The 23,463-nt window shown below is 43.0% G+C and overlaps 1 protein-coding gene across 1 annotated transcript in view; it reads left to right on the top strand.

The window, feature by feature from the left end:
- Positions 1-1,155: 1,155 nt before the first annotated feature.
- Positions 1,156-23,463, top strand: part of MFHAS1 (malignant fibrous histiocytoma amplified sequence 1) — a 65,362-nt gene continuing 43,054 nt past the window's right edge. The window contains exon 1 of the mRNA XM_018569987.1: positions 1,156-4,083. Coding sequence (XP_018425489.1) covers positions 1,191-4,083 — 2,893 coding nt within the window. The 5' untranslated portion in view covers positions 1,156-1,190. The remainder of the gene's footprint in view (positions 4,084-23,463) is intronic.

Here is a 23,463-nt window from a genome sequence, read left to right as displayed (position 1 = left end):
TTAGACAGTACAGTTACAATACAATTTTATTCAGGAGGTGGGAGGGCCCTGCGCATGAGAGCTTACAATCTAGTAGGAAAGGCAAGTGATACAACAGGTAATAATTGTGTGGGATTAGTTGATGGAAGTAGCAAAGAGACAATTATCATGTTGAGGTGGGATAGCAGTATCCTGAATGAGGTGGCAGGCCCTGGATTCTTTTGTTTTGTGCTACACCTCAGGCTTCATGCTGCTGTTTGAATGTAAATGTATTTGTATGATTGGACTATATTGCTATGTAGTGTTCTATTCCGCTGTGCTGCAGAACATAGTGGATTTTTCCCCCGAAAGGTATATATTTTTTTTATATAAAGAATATAAAAAAAAAAAAATCTGCATTCAGTTTGGAATAAATGGCTCTATCATTTTGGGTTCTAGTAATAAATGGTTGTATAATGTTAGGCTATATTCGCACTGTACACCAGTTCTTCTTGTGCGTTTGGCCAATGACATTCCCTGCAGTAACCGAGCCATTACCAGACATGACCACGAGGGGGCGCCTATCCATAATGCCAATAGAGCCAGTGCGATTCGTTTGATTTGTGGGCTATTACTGTTTGCCAGTCCCCACCCTGTGATGTGACAAGGAGGGGAGGAGGGAAAAAGCAGGTTAAGAGTCATCTACATAGTGAGGCAGATCTGACAATATACACGTTAACAGGCTCTGAGACAACGCCACTCCTCCTTTACAAGGACATCAACTCATTCAGAATCAGGGAAAACAGACATATCCACAGACAATAGCTGGATCCCCTCCCTGTGTACTGAGGCTGCTGGGAAAGATTTGCGGCGAGGAAGTGCATCTTTTTTTTTAATCATCTGCCATTGCGTTATTATTATATCTGCGGAGGTGATCATCCGGCTTTATTCTGACAGCCTCCTCTTATGGAGGGGGGCAGCCAAGTATGTCTAGCTGCCCCTCTGAGTGGAGGTGCAGGGATCGGGGCTGCCAGCTCCACCGGCTCGCTCTCTACACTCACCTCCAGCATTGAGGCGGTGTCCCCGCTGTCTGCACATTGGGGGGCTCCAAAGAAACCTTGTCATCATGCGGGTACCCTGAATCGGGGGTGATCTAGGATGTCCCGATGCACCAGACTTGGTTTTTTTCTCGAACCATGATGCATCATCGCTGACACCCTCTCTCCGTAATAATGATGATGGCAGCAGCAGCAGCAGGCAAGGATGTCTACAACAACAGCTGTGACCTGAAGACCGCTAGGCTATGGAGGGATGCCGCCCTGCGCTCCAGGAAGCTGCGGAGCAGCCTTCGCCAGCTCACCCTGAGCTGCGGGGAGCAGGACAAGCTCATTCTTCCCGAGGACCTGGGGGATGTGGAGGTGCTTAACCTAGGCAACAACTCCCTGGAGGAGGTACCCGACGAGCTGCGGAGCCTGTCCGCGGGCAATCTGCACGTCCTCATCCTGCGCAGGAACAAGTTCCTCAATGTGCCCTCGGCTGTCTACGAACTGGGCAGGTTGACCGAGCTGGACATGAGTCACAACCAACTGGGCTGCCTGACCGAAGCCGTGGGCTTACTGAGCCAGCTGAAGAAGCTGTGCCTAAGCCACAACAAGTTGCAGACCCTGCCCCGGCAGATTGGCTCCTTGGGGCATCTTGAGGAGCTGGATGTGAGCTTCAACCGCATCAACCAGCTACCTGACACTATGCAGGGGCTTCCCCGCCTTAGAGTCCTGGATCTGGACCACAACGAGCTGTGCAGCTTCCCTCAGCAGCTCCTGCATCTCCCTGCCCTGGAGGAGCTGGACTTCTCTGGCAACAAAATGCTTGGCAGCGACTGCGGAGGCTCCCTGCCCAATGGCATCAGGACCATGAAGCTATTGAAGGTCTTGTGGCTGAGCAGCACTGGGCTTTTCTCCTTACCAGACTCCTTCTGTAGCTTAGTCAGCTTGGAAAGCCTCATGCTGGACAACAATAACCTCTGCTCATTGCCCGATGGCTTTGGGGATCTACAAAAGCTGAGGATGATCAACCTGTCTTCAAACGCCTTTCAGGAATTTCCAAAGGCCCTGCTTCAAATGCAGGACATGGAGGAGCTGTACATGAGTCGTAACAAGCTGACGGTGGTACCAGAAGGCATCTCCAGCTTGTTCAGGCTAGTTACCTTGTGGTTGGATAACAACAAAATAAGGTACCTGCCTGACACAATAGTGGAGCTTGGCTTGCTGGAAGAGCTTGTGTTGCAAGGTAACCAAATAGCAATTCTCCCAGACAACTTTGGGAAACTCTCCAAAGTCAACATCTGGAAGATAAAAGACAATCCTTTGATTCAGCCTCCTTATGAGGTTTGCATGAAAGGGATCCCTTACATTGCTGCATATCAGAAAGAACTAGCCAATTCACAGCCTGCAGTAAAGCCTAGGTTAAAGCTAGTCCTCTCAGGCCAGAAGGATGCTGGCAAAACTATCCTCAGACATTGCCTCACTGACGGTCAGCAAAGCAGCTGTACACTGGGAAATACAGGGATTGAGGTCACTAACTGGACAGCCGACGTAGAACGGGGACTTACTTTTATTGTGTATGAATTAGCAGGGGACCAGAGCTATGACATAATCAACCCTTTCTTCCTCTCCCCTGGTGCTCTGTATATTCTTGTTGTTAATTTAAAGGCCTATGTTTCTAAACATTTTTATACATTTGTAGGCTATTTTCTACATTTGATCAGTGCCAAGGTACCACATGCAGTTGTATGCATAGTAGGGACTCATACAGACTTATGCGAAGAAAAGGAGATCGAGGAAAAATGCCTTGATATACACCACCAGATTTCCTTGCAGGAAAAGAAGGATACGGAGTCCCTACAAAATCTGGCACAGACTGTTGATGAAGCCCTTAGCCAAAATTATGACATGCGTGTATCAAATCCTCATGCAGCTTTTTACGGTGTTAGTGATAAGAATCTGAGGAGGAAGAAAGCCCAGTTGCAATATTTATTGAATAATCGTCTCCAGATTCTCTCACCTGTCCTCTGTGTCAGCTGCCACGATTATTCAAACATTAGGCGCTTGCGGGACAAACTCCTTTCTGTGGCCGAACACAGGGAGATTTTCCCAAACTTGCATAGAGTTCTTCCCAAATCCTGGCAAATGCTGGAAGAATTGCACTTTAAACCTCAGGAGCTCTGGTTGACCTGGTGGGATTCGGCAAGGCTAGGCCTACAAGCGGGGCTGACTGAGGACCGGCTGCAGAGTGCCCTGTCTTACTTGCATGAGAGTGGGAAGTTGCTCTATTTTGAAGACAACGTGACTCTTAAAGAGTATGTTTTTCATAATCTGACAAAACTGATTGACATTTTGAATGTCTTTTTCCAGAGAGATGCATCTGTCTTACTACAAAAGCTAATGAGCGACTCTAAGGTAGATGAGTTGAGGGCCACACAGCTCCATCATTATGTAGAGGGGTTTCTTCTTCATGGACTTTTGCCCACTCATGTCATTAAACTACTACTCAAACCACATATCAAAACCCAACAAGACTTGCAGCTGATTCTTGAACTTTTGGAAAAGATGGGCCTGTGTTACTGTATCAATAAATCCAAATCCAGACCTTTAAATGGGGCCACGGCTTGGTTTAAATTCCCTTGCTATGTGAAGAATGAAGTACCTCATGCAGAGGCCTGGATCAATGGTACCAACATATCAGGACAATCTCTAGCAGTAGAACAGCTACAGATCGAATACAGCTTTCCCTTTATATTTCCTCCTGGCTTGTTTGCACGCTTTAGTGTTCACATTAATAATCATGTTGTGCATCGCTCAGATGGCAAATTCCAGATCTTTGCCTATAGGGGAAAAGTGCCAGTTGTAGTGAGCTTTCGACCTTCCAGAGGAGCCTTACAGTCCGACGTTTTGTCTATTGCCAGCCATGCTTCGTTGCCTAACATATGGACTGCATGGCAAGCTATAACACCCTTGGTTGAAGAACTGAATGCACTATTACAAGAATGGCCCGGCCTTTACTACACAGTACATGTTCTATGTTCCAAGTGCCTTAAAAGGGGGTCACCCAATCCACACACCTTCCCAGGTAAGTTTAATGTCACTTGTACAGAATAAGCCTATGTGTATGAACTGTCTTCTTTGCATTTCAAGATATCATTGTTGTTTATAACATTTTATCAATGTAATTGATTTCTATCTAAGTATATTTTTGTACTGAACAGTTATAGAAGAACTCTGGGTATAAAATGTATTAATTAACCAAAAATGAGTACCTAACCCTTGCAGTAGGGAGTAGCCCCACTGCAAGGGTTAAGTAGTCAATTGCCCTCACTTCCTACACACTGTTTATAGAACGTGATGACTCAGGGACCTTAGACTGCGGCAGCCGATGGGGAGACTGCAAGGGTTAATAACATTTTTACCCAGATTTCTTCTTTAAAATATGACAACTTGAAAGGTATATTCATGTTTATTGAAAAATAAGAATGCCAGAGAAAGAATGTCCATAGTGGCTTATGGAGTAAGTAGCTCACAGCATGCAGACAGAGTTCACTTTCACTTATCTGGCCATGCCATCATTATTTATCCTGCAGGCTACTGTTTTACTTAAAACACTGTGTAGTGTCTCTACTTTGTAGTGTCTGTACATGACCCCAATGTTAAATGTTGAGAAAAATATGGAGGTCGTTGCTGACTTTCTCAAAATGCTAGTTCTCTGGCTGTCATGCTGACCCAGTGGCATCGGTACTTAGAGTTACTAACCGTAAACTAAAATGCAGATCAGGGTCATTTTTACTTCACTCAAATGTTATTTGCTGCATGCTCGTTATGGCACAATGAAGTTAGGACTTTCAAAAGGGAAGGTCAGTATCAGTCTCCATGTTTTTGCTCAGCAACTATTTTGGAACTCAAAGGAGCTGATTTATGAATCAATGTGGCATTACGAGCGAAGAACATGGGAAACTCCTATTCTTCTGTAGCTCCACCTAGCGGCTGTAATGCCATGCAAACAGCATTCCTCAGCTGTGCGCTTAGGTGAAGCCTTTGTACACCCTCCCCAAGGAGTCACGTAGCTTAATTTGTAAAGCAATAACAGTTGTTATTTGTCATATTTATCGTTATTTTTAGCAAATGAATGCAAAAAAAAAAAAGTCACATGGATGAAAATGACTGTTTTGGCAAATAATTAGGGGGATTGATCAACATTGGAGCAGACACATTCTGGAGCTGTTGCCCATAGTAACTAATCGGCATCTATCTTTCATTTTTAAAACTTTACTGAAAATAGAAGTTGATGGTTACCATGGGCAACTGTTCCAGATTCTGTCTGCTCCACTTTTGATCAATTTTCCCCCAAAGTGTTTTAGGCCCTTTCACACAGGCTTATCAGGAGGGGACTGTCTATGGATTCCATCCTGATTAGAGCAGTATGGATTGGATGTCACTGCTGTGACATCCATGTCCGTCCGGTTTTTACCTACATCTTGCGATGGAGGAAAGAACTAAAACTGCCGGACCCAATGTTGGTCTGTGGGGAGTCGAATGGAAATGAATATGTGTTAATTCACATCAGATTACCCCCGATCTGGCATGATCAGATCCGGTGAAATGGAACTCTGTTTCCTTTGTTGTTCCGGACCTGGCCGGAGTCAGGGGGAACCGGATGTAAATGGATGCCCGTCCATTTACACCCGGCTGCCCACAGACTAGCATCCGATCGGGTCCACTTGCAAAACTGACAGGTGGACCCGACCGGACCGCCCATGTGAGTTTTTAGTTTAGTGACAAGAAGATAAAGTCAGTTTTTAATAAAGAAGTTTGCAGATGCAACATTGTTTAGTTATTTTGTTTAATTCTGTGTATAAAATATGTATCTGTGTATAACATGAGTCGTAAGGTGCCCATACACCTTATGAATATCGTCCGATTTTCGTATGCGATTGCGTTTCCGTCTGATATTCGTAAGGTTGATGGGCAGTGTACAACCGCAAATACTGTACAATCGATCGACTTTTGACTAACCAGCAGGTTAGAAAACTTCGATCGATCGTATGACTTTCGCAAGGCTGGTGGCGTTTCCGTATGTCAAAATTCGTACGACCTACACTGCACATGTGCAGATACGTGCGGTCGATTACTGCAATTCGTTCAGGTGCTTTCTTTTAATTACCGCTGATCCAACCTTGCGATAATCGGGGCAGGAGGGGGCCGGCATACGAAAATCATACGACGGTTCGATCATCGGACAAAAAGTATAGTCCGATGATCGCAAGGTGTATGGGCAGCTTTAGGCCCTATTCAAGCATGAGCGTAGCCAGGCGATTTTGAGGCTTCTTTTGGCTTGGTTGTATGTGCATTGTTTGTGCATTTATATGCACAATTGTAGTACTGGAGCAGAATCATGCGTTTTGACCCCACAGACCTTTAAATGGGAGCACCTTAAAAACATTTTTTAGATGTTCCCATTAACGTCTGTGGTGCCAAAAATGCTCAATCCTTCCCCAAAAGAAGCTCCTGTATTCCTCTTGTTGAATGTTGTTGCCCTCAGGGAAAGGAGCTGTGAAGAAAGCTTAGGTGTGAAAAAGGCTTTACATTTCTATTCATTTTCACTGAACCATAAATGTTGTGTTTAGATATGACTGGTAAGTTCCTAAGTCTCAATTCATGACGCTTTGTACAAGGATAAGCTATTCATTATCAGTCACGTGACTGTCACTTTCAAAGAACTTTCACTTCTTTTGAAAAAAAGGAACCTTACCCTGGTATTAACGTTGTCGAGTAAGTCTGTTGTTATAATTTTTTCAGAGCGGCTGTGTGTATGATTTAGAAATCTGAGAAAATACTTTAGAGAAAAAGAGAAAGAAAAAAAGGTGATGGTTATTAATCTAAAGAAGAACTCCAGGGGAAAAAAATCTTCACCCATGCAATGGGGCTACTTCTGCACTGCAAGGGTTAACTGCTCATTTGTGTCTAGGTGCTAAAAAAAAAATAAGTTATACTCACCCAATCCTTGGATCTAGCCGGGTGCGACAGCACTCCCTCCGGCCTCTCTCCTCCTCCGCTGCAGCGATGGTACGTCGCTCAACACTGTATAGAACATGATCACTCAAAGATTCTTCTGTAGTGGAACGGGAGTGAGGCTTCAGGGACCATAACTAGACACCAGTGTGAGTATAACTTTTTTTTTAACCTAGACACAAACGAGCCCTTAACCCCAGGCACAAAAACGTTCACTGAAATATATTCCTCAATAAGCCACAAATGATATGTCTGTTTTGTGTGTACCAGATGCCTTTGCAAAGCCAGATAATAGCTTGTAAACGTAGCAGTGACATCACCACTGTGCTGTACGTAGTCTGCGCACAGAGGAGGAACTGTAGGAAAAACCCAGCATGCCACACCCACTGGAGGCTGCCTGGATAAAGCTACTGGAAAGGGGCGGACACATGACCAGTCATCCTGCACTAGCAGATAGAGCAGCAGTGATTGGTCATTATTGCAGCAACCTTCTGCACAGAGGCAAAGTTTCGTATTTGATTACCTTACAGATCTAGAAGAGCACACCAACATTCACGTGAGAATACACATGCCCAAAATTTGCTTCTCCCAGAGTTCAGCAATGACCACAGAATTTTTAAGAATTGCTTTAAAGAAGAACTATGAGATGAGTGATTTCCACTCACTTCATAGTTCTAGCCGACCTGTGACAATGAGACTGTCACAGGTCGGCCTCTAGATAGGCAGAGCCAGCTGTCAGTCACGCAGCTGGGCGGATCTCGACATCGATGTCGGGATCCGCTCCGGCTGCGGCGTCTCAGTATACCGTGAGCTGTAGCTCATGGTATACTGAGCTTAGGGTAACGGGAGGACGCTAGGAGAATTATGAGGCAAGTGATTTTCACTCAGCCTCATAATCTGAGCCGGCCTGTGACAATGAAACTGCCACAGGTCGGCTCAGTAGATCGGGAAGTGAGCGAACACATACCGGCGCTCGCTCACGTCTCGATCTATCCGTGCATCTATCCCCTGACTGTCACTCACAGCTCCCTGCAGGGATCCCCTCCTGCCCTGTCCGATCCTCCAGTGCTGACTGGCAGAACTGACGGGGGAGGGGCGGGTACAGCTGGCTCTGCCTCTAGATAGGAAGAGCCCGTTGTCACTCACGCAGCTGGGTGGATCCAGACAGAATTGTCGGATCCGCTCCGGCTGCGGCATCTCAGTATACCGCAAGCTGTGGCTCGCGGTATACTAGCTTTGGGTGACGGGAGGACGCTAGTTTGTGTCCTCCCGTTACCCTTAGGAGAACTATGGGGAAAACCCCCTAACCCCATTGTTCTCCTTTAACTCCAGTGCAATGGTGTTAATTGTGTCTGTATAGCTAGAGCTATTTTCAGGTCTAAACTGAGGCCAGATGCAACACTGATGCATTTGGAGTGTATGGAACAGTTCACACCACAAACAGTGCATTCCAGAGCGGTCAGCCTATGGAACGCACTGTATCACAAACCGGACGGTTCCCTGTGTTCAGGGAGTGGAGGGGGTGTGGCGGTGCATTGACGTCAAAGCCCCCTGCCCGCAGTGCAATCACCTGCACCAGAAGGCGTGGCACATTTGTGCCTGTGTTCCAGTACAGTGCGATCTGCAAAAATGCTGCAAGCACTATTTTTGCAGATCGCACTGGACCAGAACGCAGGCACCGATGTGCCACGCGTTCGGGTGCAGGTGATGGCACTGTGGGCAGGGGGCGTGGCTGCTGTACCCCCTCCCACCCCTGAACGCAGGGAGTCGGCCGTGTTGCGATACAGTGCGTTCCAGAGGCTGACCACTCTAGAACGCACTGTTTGTAATGTGCCTATAAGGCACCTGTAATGGCTGTGATGATGTACTGTATGTTTAAACCACTGGGATAGCCAGCAATGGTAAATACACATGTATCCTTTTATGGCAAGTTGACTGGACTTATGAACAGCTGCGTGTCTTCTAAATAGCATCTTTTAAGCATCTTCTAAATGCATTCCCTCTTTTGAGGTCAATGACACTAGGGGCATTATACTAGGACACAGAGGAGTTTCTTTTGTATATGTTTAGGATAAAACATTGTTGCAGTTCCACAAAGAATATTTTTGTTTGCTACTGTGATACATGAATATGACTAATGTTGATAACAGGAAAGGACTTTCTAAACAATGGTACCGTGTTGACAGTATATTTAAAAAAAAAAAAACCGTATACATAGTTCAGTTTTCAGGCTATAAACCAGGGGTGGGCAACTCCGGCCTTTCAGCCGTGCTTTAACTACAAATCCCAACATGTCTCTTGCTCTGGGATTCATGCCTGTAACTGTCAGTCTTGCAATGCCTCATGGGACTTGTAGTTCCACAACAGCTGAAGGGCCGGAGTTGCCCGCCCTTGCTATAAACTCATTGTTATGTCAGGAAGTCTTGTATTATCTCTTCCCCTCAGACTGTCCTCCAGCTAGGTGTAGAAAACATTTAACAAATATAGGCATTCATGTGATGTTGTTGTGCTAGACATAGACAGCATGCCGCTAAGCATAATAAACTTTGAAGGAAAACAGATTTAGTGTATATAACCTTTGTATAAATATTTAGGCAGTCTACATTTTCCCAAGTGTGTATGTTAGTGTATAGTGCTGCCAATTACACGTAGTGGTAGTAATTTGTTTGTGACATCTATTGCCATACAGGCCCTATGCACTCTCCCCCATCTTAGCACACAATGCTAGAGCACTATCCACTCAGTTAAATAGGTATTTCTTTAAATACTTGTTCTGCGCAAGGAAAACAAGGTCATGTTTTGTATGCTAGATCCCATCTCTGGGCAAACCAGAAATCCACCCCTGCAGTGGGGCTACCCCTGCACTGCAAGGGTTAATTGGTTGTTTATATCTAGGGGATGAAGTAAAGCAGATTTACTTACCTGATCCCCGCTCCCCCAGCCATCAGCGCTGTCCTGTTCGCCCCCTCTTCTCTGGCTGGTGGAATGTCCATGGGTGTCTTCATTTCTAATGCAGGTCTATGGTACCTGCGTTGGGCTTGATGACATCAGCGGTCCTTAGACTGCCAGAGCGAAGCGGAGAGGAGGCTGTGGGGACCGGTCTAACAGGGAGTGGGCAGGAGGGGGGGATCAGGTAAGTAAATCTGCTTTATTCTAGCACCTAGACATAAAACGACCGCTTAACCCTTGCAGTGTGGGGGTAGCCCCACTGTAAGGGTACTTTTTTGTTTGCCTGTAGATCGGCTTTTAATTACAGACTTTTAAAAAAAAACATGCTGTTCCCATTTTGGCTATCAGACAGGAAGTGAACGGAAATCTCCCCAATTGGACACAAAAATACCCTCCTCTTTATACTTACCTTCCTGGCAGTCTGAGTTTTGAAACTTTGCTTTACTCTGGTTGCTGCTGAATTACTGTATAAGTGAACAGCGCCTGCATCTGATTGGATGCAGACATTGTTCAGCTGAGAATATTTTCGAACCGCTTTTTCAACAATAGTTGAGTGGGTAAGGGGGGATACATGGCAACAGGACAACCCACGGGTCGAAATTCAAAAAATTTGAGAAATGCGAGCCAGCTTAAACCTGCTTTCACACTAGTGTATTGTGTGAACACACACAAAATCATATTCACAAAACGCACAAAAAGCACGTCGCATTTCTACACCATATAAATGAATGGGCTGCCCTATGCAACAAATGTGCAAAAACGTGACATGTCATGTGTTAATGGGGCTAATAGTATTGGCATATTTTAGTTAAGAAAAGTTGCACTTGTTCCTCTGTAACAGTTATGTAAGCTGTATATTTGAGGTCTGATGACCTCTCAGCAGTACAGCACTGTTATGTTCCACAATGATGGCCAGCACACTCTCTTCTTAGATGGTATATGTTTGTAAGCCTGGTGACCTCTCAGCAGTACAGCACTGTTAGGTTCCACAATGATGGCCAGCACACTCTCTTCTTAGATGGTATATGTTTGTAAGCCTGGTGACCTCTCAGCAGTACAGCACTGTTAGGTTCCACAATGATGGCCAGCACACTCTCTTCTTAGATGGTATATGTTTGTAAGCCTGGTGACCTCTCAGCAGTACAGCACTGTTAGGTTCCACAATGATGGCCAGCACACTCTCTTCTTAGATGGTATATGTTTGTAAGCCTGGTGACCTCTCAGCAGTACAGCACTGTTAGGTTCCACAATGATGGCCAGCACACTCTCTTCTTAGATGGTATATGTTTGTAAGCCTGGTGACCTCTCAGCAGTACAGCACTGTTAGGTTCCACAATGATGGCCAGCACACTCTCTTCTTAGATGGTATATGTTTGTAAGCCTGGTGACCTCTCAGCAGTACAGCACTGTTAGGTTCCACAATGATGGCCAGCACACTCTCTTCTTAGATGGTATATGTTTGTAAGCCTGGTGACCTCTCAGCAGTACAGCACTGTTAGGTTCCACAATGATGGCCAGCACACTCTCTTCTTAGATGGTATATGTTTGTAAGCCTGGTGACCTCTCAGCAGTACAGCACTGTTAGGTTCCACAATGATGGCCAGCACACTCTCTTCTTAGATGGTATATGTTTGTAAGCCTGGTGACCTCTCAGCAGTACAGCACTGTTAGGTTCCACAATGATGGCCAGCACACTCTCTTCTTAGATGGTATATGTTTGTAAGCCTGGTGACCTCTCAGCAGTACAGCACTGTTAGGTTCCACAATGATGGCCAGCACACTCTCTTCTTAGATGGTATATGTTTGTAAGCCTGGTGACCTCTCAGCAGTACAGCACTGTTAGGTTCCACAATGATGGCCAGCACACTCTCTTCTTAGATGGTATATGTTTGTAAGCCTGGTGACCTCTCAGCAGTACAGAACTGTTATGTTCCACAATGATGGCCAGCAAACTCTCTTCTTAGATGGTATATGTTTGTAAGCCTGGTGACCTCTCAGCAGTACAGAACTGTTATGTTCCACAATGATGGCCAGCAAACTCTCTTCTTAGATGCTATATGTTTGTAAGCCTGGTGACCTCTCAGCAGAACAGCACTGTTATGTTCCACAATGATGGCCAGCAAACTCTCTTCTTAGATGGTATATGTTTGTAAGCCTGGTGACCTCTCAGCAGTACAGAACTGTTATGTTCCACAATGATGGCCAGCAAACTCTCTTCTTAGATGCTATATGTTTGTAAGCCTGGTGACCTCTCAGCAGTACAGCACTGTTATGTTCCACAATGATGGCCAGCAAACTCTCTTCTTAGATGCTATATGTTTGTAAGCCTGGTGACCTCTCAGCAGAACAGCACTGTTATGTTCCACAATGATGGCCAGCAAACTCTCTTCTTAGATGCTATATGTTTGTAAGCCTTGGTGACCTCTCAGCAGTACAGCACTGTTATGTTCCACAATCCTGGCCACCAAACCCTCTTCTTCTATGCTGTATGTTTGTATGCCTGGTGACCTCTCAGCAGTACAGCACTGTTATGTCCCACAACCATGGCCACCAAACCCCCTTCTTTTAAGCTGTGTTTGTAAGCCTTTGTGACCTCTTAGCAGTACAGCAAGGTTATGTGCCGCAATGATGGCCACCAAACCCTCTTCTTAAATTCTGTATGTTTGTAAGCCTGGTGACCTCTCAGCAGTACAGCAAGGTTATGTTCCACAATGATGGCCACCAAACCCTCTTCTTCTAAGCTGTGGTTTGTAAGCCTTGGTGACCTCTCAGCAGTACAGCACTGTTATGTTCCACAATGATGGCCACCAAACCCTCTGTGTCTAAGCTGTATGTTTGTAAGCCTGGTGACTTCTCAGCAGTACAGCATTGTTGTCCCACAAACCTGGCCACCAAACCCTCTTCTTCTAAGCTGTATGTTTGTAAACCTGGTGACCTCTCAGCAGTACAGCACTGTTATGTCCCACATTCCTGGCCACCAAACTCTCTTCTTATATGCTACATGTTTGTAAGCCTGGTGACCTCTCCGCAGTACAGCAAGGTTATGTTCCGCAATCCTGGCCACCAAACCCTCTTCTTCTATGCTGTATGTTTGTAAACCTGGTGACCTCTCAGCAGTATGGCATTGTTATGTCCTACAGTGATGGCCAACACTCTTTTTATAAGCTATATGTTTGTAAACCTGGTGACCTCTTAGCAATACAGCATGGTTATGTACTGAAATGCTGCCCACCAAGCACTCTTCTTATAATATGTCTCAGCGGTATGCACACATCATGTACATGTTACCAGATTAACAGCAAAGATATTTTAAGCTGGCTAAATTCCATCCTAGGATGCTATTTATAAGACAAAATAAAGGTTCTTTTAGGGTTTTTTTCTTTTTTAATATTTTTTTTAAAACCTGGAACTTAGCTATAAACTTTTTCTGAACATTTCTACAATTCTAAATCATTCTCTTTTTTAAGGTCCTGGTTGCACAATTTCACATCCTGTCTAGAATCCCACTTGGGTAGAACTTGTGTGTAGTTCATAGATATGTGATTCGAGCTGTATGACTGAGTTAGTGGAGAGCCTCATTTTTAGTATGGGTGATTTACTGCATAGCTTAAGACTAAACATTTTCTCGCTCTGGCAGCAGGCCTTTGAGATTCTTTGAATAACTTAGTGCTGGATTAAAGTCAGCTCCAGTATAATTGCCATAGATGAATTTAAGATACATAAGTTGTTGTTTCCTAAATTATCAGTGCGTCTTATCAAATACCGGTTCAGAAACTGCAGTGTGCTGAACCGGTACTTAGTTTAAGTATAAATATGTGCAATATTTATTTTGCTACAGGGCAAGCTGTTGGTTTGTGTAATGGGCTGGTCTGCCACTTGTGACCTTGGCTGGTTACCTTAGCTCATGAGACTTGTGCACATGAAGAACTCACATTCCAGGCTCTTCAGGCAGCTCTGCCTTGTGCCTGTCTTTTACAGAGAAGCAGTCAGAACATGCAATAAACAATCACTTTTAATCAAATAGTCTTGTAGGATAAGGCCTACAAGCATGTATAAACAGCATGGGATGTTTCTGTAGCACTGTTGATCTTCTGATGATCCTGAAAAGCTCTCTTATGAATAGGCTTTTTAGTTTGACAAGTAGAGCACAAAGGAATTCCCGCTGTTGATTCTCTTGAACCTTTGAAAATGTTTCAGGAGAAAATTAAAAGTGGACCTTTCATATTGAATTAATGTCAGCTCATTGTGCGATAGAGCGTTCTTTTATCTGTGTCTGGTACTTTTATATGTGACCATTGTCTATAGGTAACAGGCTGTAGATGTGACTAGGTCTAAGGAAAGTTGTGATACATATACACATTTACCTAGTTGCCATTTTTTTTTGTGCTTGTTGGTTTAGTATATGCATGTTTACTGAAAGTATAAATAAAATGTTTGACTTTCACAATGAAATGCGCTGAAGATTCCATCCCATAAGCTGTCATGGATATCATTTTTGAAAAATGGACCAAATGGTAAGCTGTTGCCCAGGAAAACCTTAGTTTAGTTTAAATAAGCAATGGCTTACAACAGGTAACAGTTCCACTTGTGGCCCAGCTTTTAATAACTGTCTGCAGTATACCTTTATTCTGCTTTATGTGTGATATTTTGAAAAAAATATTTTCATGTTCACTTTAATTGATAAATAGATAAAAATGTAAAGCATAAGTCATTTCAAGTTATTATTTATGTCACATTAGACATGATCGGATTAAAAAGGCTTAATTCACCTTTTAAAAAAAAAAATGCTCGTACATTAAAGGAGAATTATGAGGCGATTGATTTTCACCCAGCCTCATAATCTGAGCCGACGTGTGACAATGAAACTGTCACAGGTCGGCTCAGTAGATCGGGAAGTGAGCGAACACATACCATCGCTCGCTCACTTCTCGATCTATCCCTGCAGAGAACCTTGACTGTCACTCACGGCTCCCTGCAGGGATTCCCCCCCTCCCCTCCCCGATCCTCCAGCGCTGACTGGCAGAGCGGACAGGGGAGGGGGCGGGTACAGCTGGCTCTGCCTCTAGATAGGCAGAGGCAGCTGTCACTCACGCAGCTTGGTGATCCAGACAGAATTGCCGGCTGCGGCGTCTCAGTATACCGCGAGCTACAGGTGACGGGAGGACGCTAGTCTGTGTCCTCCCGTTACCCTAAGGAGAACTATGGGGAAAAGCACTAACCCCATAGTTCTCCTTTAATAAAAGAAAAAATGTGCATTTATGTACATTTATACATTTTGTTTTATAATTTTTTTGCATCTGAACCTGCAAAGCAATGCATTCAAATTAAATGGATTGCCAGGTGCAATGCACAGGCTGCTGCCCCAGGTCCATACTGAGGGACTGGAGGAAGTAATCAATGAACTACAAGAGCTGCGGCATCACGGCACTTGTGCTCTATTGAGATCTATGAGTCCTTCTGCCCTGGTGGCAGATGGGACTTGTAGTCTTTTCATTAGCAGATTCTGTAAATGAATCTGTGAATGAATGGCACAAGATCACGCACAACTGCGCTGAATTCAAATGTATAGAGTAGTAGGACTAGTGGGATAAAAGCATCAGTAATGGCAGACACAAGGCAAAGCATTATAAAACCCTCTAATAAACCAATTAAAAGCTACTAAAGCTCCACTCCCAAGTTGGAAATCTTCTGTTTTAGTAGACTGTATGCTGAACTAATGAAAGGTGATCCATTTGCACAACTAAGAGGCCCCTTTTCTGACTCATACAAGATCCATCCATTCTCTTGTGTAGAAATCAATAGTTTGTAAGATTAAAGCTTCTGACATAAGGAGACCAACCATTGGCTCAGGGTGGAGCAAAATGACATAGGAACTGCTCATATGCTAAATTAGTCTTTTATTTATATCTTTGCACAGCTCTATAAACCATTCATTGCTATCATGCATATGGTTTTGCAGTATTGCTGCGGCATTATTATATTATAAAGCCATAAGCCACATTCATAACAGAAGCAATATTTGCATTGATTCAGATATTGGCATTAGAAAAGGGCAGCCTGAAATCTGGCTTTCCAGATCAAAAGCAGAAGCACATTCAAAATTACAATTAAAATATTGTCCAAATCTAGGTTCATATCTTGTCTGCATTATTCATTTCTTTCAAGTCTAGTCTTTTCTAAAGATCAGATTATTAACATAGCCTTCTATTTCTGACCTCACTTGGTGTCATGTGAGACAATCAGCCTGTGCATTTAGCTGAGCACAGAAAGAACCAACCCATTAGGAGGGCTTTTACTGAGTGCTATGTGAGCTCCCTGTGATTACAGTAATAGACGCTGGAATAAAATGACTCATGCTGATGTGCACCACCCTGGATTTTCCCTGCCTCAGTTCCTCTACAGACTCTTTTCTTGTCACACTCATTCAGTTCCTTTTCTGACAAATTACGCTTACATCATTATGACTAAAATGGATTGCTGATGTAGACGTCTGAAGTGCCACAAATTCAGGTTACAAACATGAGAAAGCTAACGTATATATTGCAGAGCTTTGTCTTGCCAGTAAATACAGAGCTAAGCTACGTCATTCTAGTATTTGCTAACATGAAACAAATGATCAGCCTTTGCAATCATTATTGCAGTTAGGCTACATTATAAAGGCAGGCTTTGAGGATAAAGGCAGAGTCCACTTTAAAAAAAATAAAATAAATGCACACATACAGTATTCATAAAAGAATAAATGTGATGTTGGATGGAAGACTCCCCTCCCTCCATTTCAGTGTGACTCAATAAAGTGGAAGACCTGACTTATGCTCAAAGGGATAATAGGGTAGCGTAAGACCTGGTACTATTGGATCAGCTTTGTTCTCAGATTAATTTAAATGGATTATGGTGGGAGTTGACTGAAGGGACCCTTTGTCTTTCTCTGCCTTCAGAAGACTATTACATACTCGTCTATCTCCCCACTCTATGGTCTCTTTTCTCAGCTTCCCCTCTTAGGTTGCTCTTTAGCTCCTTCCTCTGGGGATTTCATGTATGGCTTCCCTCAGTGGTACTTCTTCTTTCCACTGTTCCCCATTTTTCTCTTCCAGATACCCTTCCCAAATGGTATGTTCTCACCTTCTCACCTCCCCTATATAGCTTTGTAGGAGAGGATTCATTTTTTTATTCCTCTCTTCTTTTCACATTCTTCTCTTTGCTCTGTGTGGCCTATGACACCTTAGATGGGGGTTATACTTCGACCCTTCTGTTGTGCACATGATCCTTTTGGTTACTAATTGTATCCCACATATAATTTTAAAAGACTTTTACCGATTTCCCTGTATGTTGTATTGAATTTGTGGTATCTCTTCTGCATTATTCATTTATATTCTACACGGTTTTGTGCCATTGTAAGTTTAGCTGTTCCATTGTCTGTGAACTTATAAATATAAGAATTGAAGAATGAAAAAAAAAGAAAAAATTAGTATTTATTATTTAGTTTTTTGCATCGTAGCCAGTAAGGCACTGCAACCGCAATTAGTGGATCACGGGTGCAATGTTCTGGTTCCTGTAGTCCCTGGTATGAAGGTAAGGACTTTCAGTTACATGGACGGGAGGAAGTATGGATGGACTACAAGTGCGATGATGTCACTGCACATGTATACCATTAAGAACTATAGGTCCCTCTGCCTTTGACCGTATTTGTAAATGGATGACACGGCTGTTTGGGTGCAGCCACACATAACTGACTCAGATTAAAGAACTGTCAGGAGCTGCGGGGAGAAAAACCCTGCAATTCGGTGTGATTAAGTGGGGGAGCAAGAGCAATGTGACCATGTTTCATGTTACACTCTAAAAATGGCTATAACATGAAACATGGTATTAAAGGTAAACATAGTCTTCAAAGTTATCTCATGTAAGTGAATTCTGAACACTGCTGACTTTTTGAAATTACACTTGTCAGCCCTTATAGGCTGATCCCTCATGATTATAAATGCTTAATATGTATTGCTCAACTTGCAAAATGGCTTTGTTTTGTCTACCAAATGTGCAGAGAGAGCCGGACAAAGCACAGTTTGCATGCTGATTATGGAATGTATCCTAGAAACTAGAAACCTGTGCAGGTCTTTTTCCCTAGACCATTGGTGGTCAACTTACCTGATATGAGAGGGCCTCAAGCGGGCCCCTGATGTTTCCAAAGGGCTGCCTTTTACGAATAACGCCATCTTCCTTTTTTTACCATGTAATACCCATATTACATGGTCACATAAACAAGCTGCCCCCCGCCCCCTCTACAGAATCCTGGAGTTCTTCTTCTTTTCAATGGATTCTGTATATTTTTATTGGCAGAGCTGTGCATGGCTCCACCTTAGGGCTGCAACAACTAATTGACATTGTACAATTGCTGGGTTTTGTAGTCCTCTATAGCCGGTGCCATTCTGCATTGATTGCTGTATAACTTTAAAATTTCCATTTCACTATATTGCACACCACACTTTTTTTTTTTTACTTCCACCGCTCCAAAGCTTGCTCCTGTGATGGACTACAATCTCAATACAAACTAGTAGTCCATCACTGGAGCCATTTTTTAAAATTTATTTTATTGTTTATCCGATTAACCGATTAATCGAACGTAATAATCGGCTAACTAATCGATTTTGAAAATAATCGTTAGCTGCAGCTCTACTCCACCTACACAGCCACATCATCCATTCATAGATTCTTTGACAGGATATGTATATAAATATACTACAAGTCCCTTCTGCCACCGCAAAAAAGAGAATTGAAGTTCTCAGTGGCGTACGAGTGCGGTGATGTCACCACACTTCTAGTCCATTCATACTTCCTCCCATCCTTGTAACTAAAGGTCTGCAGGAGCCAGAGTATTGCACCCACAATCCACTGATTTATGAGGTTCTCAAACTTTTTTTCAATAATGAATCCAGAATAAACAAATATACATTGCCCAGCAAAGTATTTTTTGCTTAAGCACTTACAATCATCTTGTTTCCAAGCAGCTTTTTCCAACTTTCTTAGCTCAGCTTCCCTGAACTTCCTATCCAGTACAAGATCACAAGGGACAGAGCAGTCTCCAGCAACCGTCCATCTACTAGATTGGAGAAAGGAGGAAGGTGGAGTAGAGAGCAGGGAAATGCCTTGCTGTGTTTGTGTTTTTGTGGAGACACACACAGCTTACTAGCACACACAAAGGTGGCTCCATATGACCATGCAAGGGAAAGAAGCCACCCCTAAATTAGGATATCAGAGCCATTACTCAGGGGATCAGATGATTCTACAGGAAACTAAAACTTTTAAACATCAAGAAGCAGAATCCCTTGTAAGTGATTTGATCAGCATTTTAAATAGCATGTAAAACTTTTGCCTTTAAGGATTCCAGCCCTTGATAAGTTTGCTTTAACGGTAACAGAAAGAGTAGTGCCATCTTCCTGGATTTTAAGCCTTTTGCCAGGTAAAACAACTCCCATATATGTATTTTTTGTTTGCTAACAGGGTTATTCACCAAAGGGTGAAGAGTTTGGGGAAGGCAGGAGAAGTGAGCAATCTAGGCCAACATAGCTGAACTGGAAAGTGAGCTGAATTGGATAATTTATCAAAATCAGCGATGTTGTCCTAGATTGTTCACTTCTCCTGTCTTCTCCAAACTCTTCATATTGGCTATAGATGGGATTTAAGAGCATTATGAACATCTTCTAATGCCTGTAAACACCTTCAGTACTGCTGTACAATATTGTATTTGTTTGTATTTGGTTTTATAGTTGCATTTTTGTAACAACATTGCACCAAAATGTCACTTATATTCTGTAAACCTTTTTACTTCCCATAAATTGTGATTATTCACTTATTATGCAGGCTGCCAAAACGTCTAGCTAATTTCAGAAAAGGTCACATAGCCCTTAAGTGGTCAGGGAAATCTCATTGGTTTTTCCCTATTTGCTTAGTCAATATGGACATTAATATTTACTGTATGTCTGCTTTTTAAGACTTCTTTTTTATTCTGGGAAAGTCCACATTTGCTGCCAAATGGTAAGTAAGGTACAACCTACAGTAATATAAAAAAAAATATCTACATATAGATATAGTGAGCGAACATATACTGTCGCTATAGCTCACTATATACTGAGCTTTGGGTCACGGGAGGAGGTTAGTATATGTCCTCCCGTGACCCTAAAGAGAACTATGGGATAAAAAGGTTACCCCATAGTTCTCTTTTAATGAAACGTCACTTGTGACATTTCAATTAAGTTATAACAAAAAAGAAACAGTGCAATCGATCGAGCGCTTCAGCAATGCACACCGTAATTCTAATGGTTTTAAATGAGGCTAGTTTACACCACTGCGTTCAGTTCCAGAGCTTTTTTTTTTTTTAAAGTACAGAGCATGCTTTTTTCACACTTGGAATGTGCAAAAACTAATGTAAACACACCAGAACGTGCTTAAACCCAAGCAAAACCAATTAAAAATAAAGGAAGAAAATGCACCGGAGCGCATCAAAAATGCATTTAAAAAGTACATAACTAGGTATGCGGAAATGCATCCAGAACTGGTCTGGAGATGGTGTGAAAAATGCCCTTAGGGTGGCTCCTTTCCCTTGTAGGTTTCTTTGGAACCACCCTTGTGTGTGCAAAGCAAGCCCTTCTCCAGTAGATAGACAGCTGTTGGAGACTGCTCTGTCCCTTGTGATCTTGTTCTGGACAGGAAGTTCTGGGAAGCTGAGCGGAAACAGTGGGCGGGCAGCTGTTTGGAAACATGATGAGTGTAAGTTCTTGGGCAAAAATGTAAAGTAGCATTATTTATGTCATAACTTTTAGATCTTTATTTACAAACACGCATAACCTACTTAATACAGTTAGCTCTGTAGGTAGTCTTGTTTTGCTACTACCAGTGCTGGTAGTATTACTCACCCCTCAGTTAGACTGCTTTTTAATGTTTCAAATGTCTAGGAATTACCACATTCCTGTATCCCTCAATAAACAATAAAGAAAATAAGATTAATGTACTTACCATTAAATCTTTTTCTTGGAGTCTGAGGGACACCGGTCTTGGCCCCTCTGTGTGTATTGGTCTTATGTACTAATTTTATGGTAGGTACACAAATCTTATTTTTACAATGTCTGGTTTTCTTAGCTGCACTTACTAAACAACCATACCTCTTACTAAACAACCATACCCTTCAGCTTTTTCAAATAAGGTCAAGACCCTTAACTGTGGTGTGACTGTAGGCATTCCAATCCATATGATTAATGTGGGATGGCGGCACAGCTTTTCCAGAGAAATGTAGTCATCAGATTCAGCAACCTCTCAGAACGAATGTGTTTATTCGCAGACAACTGTATCACATAGCTGAAAATATAGCTATAATGTAAATGTTGCCTTTCACAGGTGAATTGATTTGTCAGAGCATGCTATCACTACAGATTACAGTTCATTATTGATTTCTTCTGTCTAAAGTTCACCAACTAAAGTGATCTAATTAGAACTATCATTCAGGTATGTTATATTTGAATGTTTATGGGGTAGTATACTGTTCAGAACAAAATATAACCTCTTTAGGTAACCAGTTTTGGGGTACAGATAGGGTTATAAAAAGTTAAGGTAGAACTGAAGCCAGACCATTTTTTGGCTTTAGTCCTCTTTTGGGCCACTGAAGTTCATTTACATTTACCCAAGCTACTGCCCTCTATATACTGACAGCGCAGAGCCGTGCTATAGCCAGGAAAGATCCCGCCAATATTGCCGGGATCCACCCCAATGCCTGATTGACAGCTGGCTCTGACTCTCTAGAGCCAAAGCCATCTCTGCCCGCCCCCTCCCCCGTCTGTCCCTCTAATGAGCGCAGGAGGAACAGAGAGATGGAAGGAGGGAATGTGGTGTGAATTGTGATCAATCTATAGGCCCCTCATGTGACAGCTGCAGTGTCCCATGTCAGCTTTAAGCATTGAAAAGAGTACATATGCTCTCCCAATACTTCTTCTATAAAATGGCGTATACCTAAGGGAAGTTTATTTTTTCCATTAACAACTTTTAGATCTTTGGAAAATAACTTGTTCATCCAGCATGCATGGTCACTGAGCTGATGTTAGGAGAACAGAGAGTGATGTGAGCCTTTTATCTACATAAGCAGCATAGATATAGGAAAGCATTCTAAACTTTACAACGTATTAGGGCAAGGTCTCAATAGTCTGAGTTGATTTGATATATCCAATCTCACTCTCATGAACAGTTAAATTGCTGCACTGTTCTGTGTGTGCAAATGTGGCTGTAGACGTGTTCCCTCACAGTACAGCTGATGAAGAAAATATTTAGAATGACTCAGGCCTTTGCAGACCTCTTCAGTATTTAACCCTTACAGTGGGGCTTTCCCCCGCACTACCAGGATTAGGTGCTCATTTTGTCTAGGGAACGAAAACAAAAGTTATACTAATCCGTACCACGATTCTCGTTTGTGTCACTCCCCCTCTGCTCCAGCGGTCTAAGGTCCTGTGAGTCATCACATTCTATACAGTGTACAGAACTTAAGGACACCGAGCAACATACCATCGCTGGAGCCAGTGGCTTTTTTTTAGCTTTGGTTAGAGTAATGGAGGGTTGTATCCCATGTCGGTATTTATTGCCATCTGTGCCCTGATATCCACAACAGAAAGTGAGAGGAAATCCCTCCAAAGAGAGGGAAATCACTGGTGGTCAGCAGTGTCACCAGAACTAGTATACCCTTTAAAAGATTTCCCAGCTATTCTCAATATTTGGGAATTTCTTTCACTTTCAGTGATAACGGTCACCAGGACAAATAGGGGGGGAACCACCCTAACGTGGGCACAGACAGCAATAAAAACCTGACAGGTAATCTAATCGCTTTCTACTATATCCAATGCTAAAAAAGACATTTGGCTTCAGTTGCACTTTAAAGGCGTGTGTTCTTAATTCTCAGACATGCCATAATGAGTGTGAACTTTAAAGGAAGGGTGATGTCTTCCATTACAGTATAATTTTTGAACTTTATCTATTAACAAAGTTAAAAGCTTGCTTGGAAGTATGAAAATTGCAGCTTTTACATGAATTACCCCACCCTGTCTTACCTTTGCAGCCTGAATTTTTCTCATTACGGGCACGCCTATAGCAGACATTCAAAGGTGATGTTGTTTCTTGTTTTCTTTTGTGTTTTTCTTACTACCAATAAATATTGCCCATTTCCAAAAACATATACCACCTAGGTGCCCTTATTTTGCAGTGACTGTTTTTTTTTTAAATCCTCACTAACTCCTCTTTATATCTGAGCTTCCATGGCCAAACAGCTTGCATGTCCATGGAGGAACCTGTGCCCTGGGAGGGACAGCTGGTACGCCCAGACATTGAGTTGTACAGGCAGCTACACACACAAGCTGTCCCTCCCAGGGCCAGGTTTCTGTATGGATGTGCATGCTATAGGGCTGTGCACAGCCATGTGAATGGGGCATTAAAGCAGAACTCCAGACAGAAGTTTTCTTAACCCTTGCAATGG

The sequence above is a fragment of the Nanorana parkeri genome, unplaced genomic scaffold, assembly GCF_000935625.1.
Source record: "Nanorana parkeri isolate BGI_ZX_2015 unplaced genomic scaffold, ASM93562v1 scaffold1439, whole genome shotgun sequence".
NCBI classification, from domain to species: domain Eukaryota; kingdom Metazoa; phylum Chordata; class Amphibia; order Anura; family Dicroglossidae; genus Nanorana; species Nanorana parkeri.
This window is presented reverse-complemented; position numbering and strand designations above follow the sequence as displayed.